Source organism: Carlito syrichta, unplaced genomic scaffold (assembly GCF_000164805.1).
Source record: "Carlito syrichta isolate Samal-C Ts95f unplaced genomic scaffold, Tarsius_syrichta-2.0.1 Scaffold312194, whole genome shotgun sequence".
NCBI classification, from domain to species: Eukaryota; Metazoa; Chordata; class Mammalia; order Primates; family Tarsiidae; genus Carlito; species Carlito syrichta.
The window spans coordinates 425,826-433,097 of NW_007256290.1; the positions used below are offsets into that span (position 1 = coordinate 425,826).

At 52.9% G+C, this 7,272-nt stretch overlaps 2 protein-coding genes across 4 annotated transcripts in view; one reads left to right on the forward strand and one right to left on the reverse strand.

Moving 5' to 3' along the window:
- Positions 1-7,272, forward strand: part of NRL (neural retina leucine zipper) — a 29,595-nt gene that overhangs the window by 10,842 nt on the left and 11,481 nt on the right. The window lies entirely within an intron of this gene.
- Positions 1-7,272, reverse strand: part of PCK2 (phosphoenolpyruvate carboxykinase 2, mitochondrial) — an 8,416-nt gene that overhangs the window by 793 nt on the left and 351 nt on the right. For 2 of the 3 annotated variants that reach the window (XM_021718419.1, XM_008069744.2), the window contains exons 2-9: positions 5,118-5,363; positions 4,487-4,671; positions 4,196-4,399; positions 3,648-3,835; positions 3,163-3,325; positions 2,679-2,897; positions 688-825; positions 118-213 (exon numbers count right to left, since the gene is read on the reverse strand). In XM_021718419.1, the coding sequence (XP_021574094.1) occupies positions 118-213; positions 688-825; positions 2,679-2,897; positions 3,163-3,325; positions 3,648-3,835; positions 4,196-4,399; positions 4,487-4,671; positions 5,118-5,363 (1,439 nt within the window). Of the gene's footprint in view, positions 1-117; positions 214-687; positions 826-2,678; positions 2,898-3,162; positions 3,326-3,647; positions 3,836-4,195; positions 4,400-4,486; positions 4,672-5,117; positions 5,364-7,059; positions 7,138-7,272 lie in introns of all 3 variants that reach the window. The other variant, XM_008069745.2, reaches the window with a different exon arrangement.

Here is a 7,272-nt window from a genome sequence, read left to right on the forward strand (position 1 = left end):
GAATAGGAGTGGAGCCATTGAGGACTCTAAGGATGGGCAGGAGGAAGGTCTGGTTTAGGAAGGGGAAGATGAGCTGATGTGGGAACACAGCGGAGGAGTGGTGGGGAAAGTGCTCACCTTTGTGTTCAGCCGCGGCGGTGGACTCGGAGCGCATGGCACTGCCCACAAACACCCCGTGACGCCAGTTGAAGGCCTCGTATACCAGGGGTACCCCTAGATCACCAATGAATAGGGTCACAGGCAGCTTTTTTTTTGAACTCTTACTGTATTCCTTCTTTTCTTTTTTTTTTTTTTTTTGAGTTGGAGTCTCACTCTGTTGCCCAGACTGGAGTGCAGTGGCCGCTCCCGGCCACCGCAGCCTCGACCTGCTGGGCTCCGGCGATCCTTCCGCCTCAGCCTTCCAAGTAGCCAGAATTACAGGCATGCGCTACCACCTCAGCCTCCCAAAGGTGTGGGATTACAGGCTGAGCCACCAAGCCCGGCTCACTGTATCCCTTCTAATGACCTTGACTTATAGTCTCTCTCTCCCAGGACCTCAACTATCCCATTTTCCAAACACATGCCTCCCCTCATCACCATGGGAGAACACTGGAGACAGACAGCTACAGCTGGAGATCAGGCTGCAGTGGGCCCTAGCACAGAGCCAGACCTTTTACCAAGAAGGCATGGAGCCCACATGTTGTTTACCTTTGGGTCTGCGGCCTCCAAAGATGATGGCATCAATGGGGACACCCTCTGGGGCCTCCCAGGCTGGGTCCATGATGGGACACTGGCGAGCCGGGGCGCAAAAGCGAGAGTTGGGATGTGCACAAGGCTCCTTGTCACCTGGCAGAGGAAATACAAATACTGTCACTTCCAAGGTCATGTCCACCCCCAACACACACACATATGTATGTGCATACTTGTTGCAAAATTTCTCTTTGCTTCATCAGCAGCTTATAAACTTGTGTGATGAGGAGCAAAGAGAAAGGAGCCAGGATCTCTCTCCCAAAAGCTCAGGTTACTTAACCATGATAGTGCTATCAGCTGAAGTATGTGAGAAAAGAATGGGAGTTCAGCAGGACACTAATGTTTATGCCAAGCCATAGGCTCTTGGCATTGACCAGACCTCTAGGAAACGGGGTTAGATATTAGTGTAAAGTTATAATTTTCCCCAGAAACTACTTACTTACCAGGTTATTATTTAAATAAGCACCCAAACCTGAAGCAAAAACTGAGATTGTCAGGTCAGTATTTCAGACAATTGACTTTCTATCAGCAAACCAGAGAAGACAGAATCTCCTGCTATCAAAATGCAAACAGGAATTGATTTTCGAGCCTACAGAATTGTGGCAATTTCCCTGGGCCTACTTAGACCCTGATGGAGTGTGGCAGTATTTGAAGTACTCAGAGAGGGACATAAACTGGGCAGGCATAACCTGAGGAACCCAGGTCACCTGGTACCTTCTGGTGCCCTGAGGGGGTCCTGAATGGGCATGATGCCTTTTCTGCTGGAGGTTGCTGTTCAGACCTGGGGGTGAAGGAGCCACAGAGCCAAAACTTCTACCCTCCCCCATCCCCAGCTTCTGCCTCCCATCTCAGGTAAGAGAGTCACCCTTCACGGGCCCCCAGAGCAGGGCACTAGCACAGGGTATTGTTCTAGGAACTGAAGCTGGGCACAAGATGATCTAGTTATGCCCCTGAATCCAGAGATGATGAAAGGGTTAGAGAACTAGCCTGTGGGGAAAGATTAAAGTTTCTTTGATTTCTCAGTTGGATGGGAAGACTGAGGGGGGCTTAATGATGGTGTTAGAGAAAATAAAAGGTGATTAGATGAGGTAAGGAGGGCGACTATAAGGCCAGCTTGGCAAACTTGAATATAGGCTTCAGTGACCGCAAGACCACCCTCCCCTGCCATGCTCTTCTTTGTCCCTGCCCTTCAGTCTCTGGGCAGTCTGATTACAGGAGGCTATGGGAAGAAAGCAGGAGGTCCAGAAGGCAGGGGTCAGGGAGAGGTGGGGGCCCAAGACATCCGGGGTAATGACAGGATTGAGAAACTGGCTTCTGGGAAAGACTAAAGCTCAGGTCTGATTTAGTTTTTAGGAAGGAATGGAGCATATGCGTTGGAGGGACAGGGGGAGGGTGAGGTTGACAGTGCTGACCTTTAGACAATGGTTATTATATAGGGGAACAGTGGGAGCCAAGTGGCAGCCAGAGAGTCAGGGCAGAGGAGGAGGAAGCTTCCTCCTTTCCTAATGGGTCAGATTTTATAGGTTGTGCTTGGAGCCCAATTCCTTCTGTAACAATTTTCAAAACAGTCCTTCCTTTTCCTTTCATTAAAAAAATCCAGCTAACATTATTGAGAACTTACTATGTACTTGGCAGTGTGCTACACCCTTTTTATGCATCATTTAATTCTCCAATAGCCTCATGAGATAGGTACTATAATAACTAATCCTGTTCAATTGATGGGAAAACTAAAGTGTTGGTAGGTTAGGTAACTTAGCCAGATAACAAAGCCAATGACTGGTGGAGTCCAGACACAAACTGAGATCTTGCCTGAGACTAGAAACTGCAAACACTTGTAACTTCCTGTGCCTTCCAGAGGTCCCAGAAAATGGCTGAAGGTTGTGAAGGCTTTGCTACCATTAAGGTGCTGAGCATGGGAGGCTATGTCATGACTTCCCCACCCCACATACCAGGTTTCCAAGATTTGCCCAGCCAGGAGGTCACGGTGACACCAGATGGAAGAGGTTGGTCAATGCCCTCCCAGTACACACCGCCATCGCTGGTCTCAGCCACGTTGGTGAAAATAGTGTTACTCTGGATTGTGGCCATCGCATTGGGATTGGTGGTGGCAGAGGTGCCAGGAGCCACCCCAAAGAAACCATTCTCAGGGTTGATGGCCCGAAGTCGACCTGTCAGGAGGAGAAGTGAAAGGAAGGACCAACCAGGAAAAATTGGGATGTGGGACCGAGGAAGGTCCTGCTCTATCCCTCCCCATCCCAGGTCCCACAGGGAAAGGCTTGTGTCTCTAGGGTGTCAGAGCCGATGGAGGGATGGGGCAGGGTTACCTGTTCAGAAAAAGATTCTCACTGACAGAGCTCACTGTGAACAAAGGAGGGGACATTCCTAGGCTCTAACAAAAGCCAGAACTGAGAGTATGAACCGAGGACCGCTCACCTTCACTGTCAAACCTCATCCAGGCGATGTCATCTCCCACACACTCCACTTTCCAGCCTGGCAGTGCAGGCCGCATCATGGCCAGGTTGGTCTTGCCACAAGCACTGGGGAAGGCAGCTGCCACATAACGCTTCTTTCCTGCAGGGTTTGTGATACCCAGGATCTGCACATTGGGGAGAGAAGGAACAAGGAGGAAGTCACCAAAAGTCAGGGCATGGTCTGCATGGGGAAGGACAGGTAAGGGTTAACATGGAGACCCAATGTTTATTCATTACATAGGTGTACTACCCTGCCATCAGGCCTAGGGTAGTGGCAGGAGAAGCTCCCTCATTCAGCAGCCTGGGGCCAAAGCTTCAGGCCTTCAAGCAGCGTTCCTCCCTGCCAGCCTGGCACCTGGCAGGGGGGAGGTGAGGCTGAGGCAGACTGGCCAGGCCCCACCCCTGTCCCATCCCCTACAGCTGCCCGGATCCTCACCAGGCCCTCACCAGCATGTGCTCCGCCAGCCAGCCCTCATCCCGGGCCAGCCGAGAGGCGATGCGCAGGGCAAAGCACTTCTTGCCCAGCAGGGAGTTGCCACCATAACCGCTGCCAAAAGAGACGATCTCCCGCTGGTCCGGCACGTGGCCAATCAGGGTTTTCTCTGGGTTGCATGGCCACTTGCTCACCGGTTCCCCTGGGGACAATGGGGTCATGGGACTGCTAGCAGTGGCATCAGGCACTGAGGTGTCAGGGACCAGAGAAATCAGGGATTGGCAGGAAAGACAATGGGAACAGTGGTGGTATCAAGGGATGGCTAAAGTCCCCCACCACATAATCGCCACTGGCTCCCATGCCCTTATTCTTGGACATGGACAACGGACTTTTCTCAATACTCCACAAAGTGCTCATCCCCAGCCCAGACTTTTGCTCTGGATCTTGGGGATTAGGATGTCAGAGAGAACAGGTTCTTAGGGTCTGCGGGTAGGAAGGATCTGGGGCTCCCTTTGAGTGCAAGAAGGCCCCTGTGTCTTCCCCGGGCAGAGCAGGTACTCACCTTGCCCAGTCAGGGGCTGGCCCACGGAGTGCAGACACTTGATGAAGTCACCATCTCCCAGGGCCTGAAGCACAGGTGTCCCCAGCCGGGTCATAATACGCATGCTTGCCACTACATAGGCTGAGTCAGTGAGCTGCACCCCGATGCGGGACAGTGGGGAGCCCACGGGACCCATGCTGAATGGAAGCACATACATGGTGCGGCCTGTAGAGGAAAGCGTCCCCTGGATGAAGGGTTCCAAACCTGTTCATATCTTCAGTGTCCCTGCCCCTGGGTCCCTGCCCTGGTTACCCTGCATGCAGCCTGGAAACCTCTCGTCCACAGCTCGCTGGAACTCAGCTGGGGACATCCAGTTGCCTAGCTGCCCACGGGCCCCGCCAGTTGGGAGGGGCACCGTGTCCCGCTGAGAAGGAGTTACAATCACCGTCTTGCTCTCTACTCGTGCCACGTCCTTGGGGTCTGTGCGGGCCAGCCAGCTGGGGGAGAGGGAATTGTCAGGAAGATGGCAGCCAGCAGATCTCTCTCATCCCCAGACCTATTTTTTTTCAAGTTCAACTTTGACTCCAGCTCTCCTGTTGGCTTTATTTTTCCCAACCAAATGCATCTCAGTCCCTTCCTCCAGGCTTTGTCTCATCTAAGGGGTGGTTCACCAATGTCCCAGCCCTGTGGGGGCCTCGCCCCTGGCAAAAGCTCCCTGAACTGGTACGAAAATAAAAGGCAAAGACTCTTACTTGTATCAGCATCTTTGTTTAATATGAAAATACAGACCAATCCCAGTTTCTGAATCTGTTTCCCCAAAGCTCCCATTCTTGCTCATTCCATTGGGACAGTCTAATTAAACTGATTTTTGTTTTGTGAACCTGTAGTAGCCCCAGTCCCACTAGCTGCCCCCATCTCACAGTTTGCTGAGCCCAGGGCTTACCAGTTATTGTACTTGGGGAGCTTTCGGATGAGGCCCTGCTGCTCCAGCAGGGTCAGTGTGGTGGTATTCTCAGCTTCGGTCCCATCACAGATGTGGATGCCCTCTGGTTGGCACAGGCGGGCACTGCGCTCCACAAAGTCTCGAACCCCAGCAGGCAGCTGGCCCAGATCTCCACTAAGCACTCTCAGGGTCTGGATGCTGCGGCATGATGACCTGCCCAACGGGCTCAGTCCATACCAACTAAGCCTGCAAGAGAGGAAACAGGGAGGCAATGAGCCATCTGCTGTCATGGAGGTTGGATAAGGCAGGAGGTAGTGGATGAAAGCTTCGGCTTCTGTGGAGCAGGCACCACAAAAGAACAGGCTGGAGTTGGTGTTTGGGATGGGTTCAGGCCACACATATCCTGTAGCCTTTATGAGGCTTAATGAGGGTGTCTCCTGGTCAGCAAGGGACAGGTATGGCTAAATGAACCAAAAAGGCACACACCTGGCCATGTGGAAGTGTATGTGTAAGCATGCTGATGTTATTGCATGCGTAGTCCTTGTCCATGTTTAACTATTTCTGATCAATGTTTAGAAATGAGCAGGTGTCTTTAGTCCAAGTGTCAGGAAACTGTGCCCAGGTGACAGCTTCATATGTCTGGTGTTTGAAGCCTCATCTACTTTCTTTCCATTCTCAAGTATAGTTTTTTATAAGTTAACATGGCAGCTGTTTTTATTTTTTTCTCCTGGTGTGTATGCTTAAGACTGTGCAAGCCTCAAGCAAAAGAGCCAGTCTTTGAGGTGGTATAACCCCCTTGCAGTGCCAGGTTTCTAGATTAGGGCTGATGCTCAGAGAACAGGTGACTGAAAGCTAGGGTTCCAGGCCCTGAATCTGCTGCTGCCCACTTGGGCCAACAATTATTGCATACAATGTTGCCATTGGGTAAGTGTTTTTGAATGGTGTGGGAGTGAGTGTCTCAGACTGGGGTTCATGCCTCAATTCCCAGTAGGGCAGTGTCCTTGTTGCCGGTCCTCTTACCGCCCTGGGAGAGAGAGAAGCAGGGTCTACCCTGATTGGACTGGACCCAGGGTGGAGTGACCCAGAGAGCAAAGGCTAAGAGAGGGAAGTTTTCCTCCTCCTACGCCAAGGCCTCACCCACTAGAAACTGCCCCAAACACCCAGGTCCACGTGATCCTGTGCTTTTCCTGACTGTCTTTCCTAGAGGCCACATGCCTAGAGAGCTTTGGAGGTGGTGGTAGGGTGGACCATCAGACTGTAGGAAGCTCAGACTCAGAAGGTGTAAGCCTGGGGAAGGGAGAGAGAACTCATGGATGTGGGAGCTTGAGCCTGGCTGAGGTGGAAGCTGGGGTGGTTTCCACCGGTCAGAGCAGGATAGATGACCAGTGTGGCGCCAGCGGCAAGGCAGGAGGGCTACTGGGCCCTGGATCTGTTCCCGTCTCAGAGAGGTTTTCCCTGAGCATTAATTTTAAATGCACAGTCTTGAGAAGAGCTTCTCTCCCTCTGGAGCCTGGTGGTCTCTTCTGAAGTCCCCACACCCTCCTCCAGTCCCCTAAGTGGGTCCTTTCCCCTTTCCTCCAGAGACCTTCCACAAGAGCTGGCCAAGTGGAAGGGGCTGAGGGAAAGATATGGGTCAGTTTAGACTCTGGGACAAAAGTTGGAGAGAAGGGAGGCTACGGAGGGAAGAGAGGAAGCTGTGTGAGGGGACCAGCAGACAAGCAGGACAAGCCTAGGGGCTCCAGGCCTGGACAGAGGAAGAAGCCAGCCAAGGAAGAAATGAAGGCAACTCGGCCACCTCTCCCACCTTGCTTGCCTCCCTCCCCTGGCCCCAGGTCCCTCGGGCAGTGCTGGGCTAGGTTCCGGTCAGGGGAGGTCGGGAATGGATGTTTGCCTTCCACCTTCTTTAGGGAGTTTTGAGCTCAGTCCCCCAGGGCTCATGCACCCTTGCCCCCAGGGCCCTACTGCTTCTCGCAGCACCCTGGGGCGCGGGCTGGGAGCCTCTCAGAGTAGAGAGTTACATCTGGAAGGGAAGAGATGACACGCGGAGACCGCTCGGCGCAGGCGAGCGAGGAGGGGTAAGTTCTTCCGAGTGGCAGAGAGACGGCGCGGCCGGAGACAAGCAAGACAGAGGGGGAGGAGCGGACGGAAGCGAGGA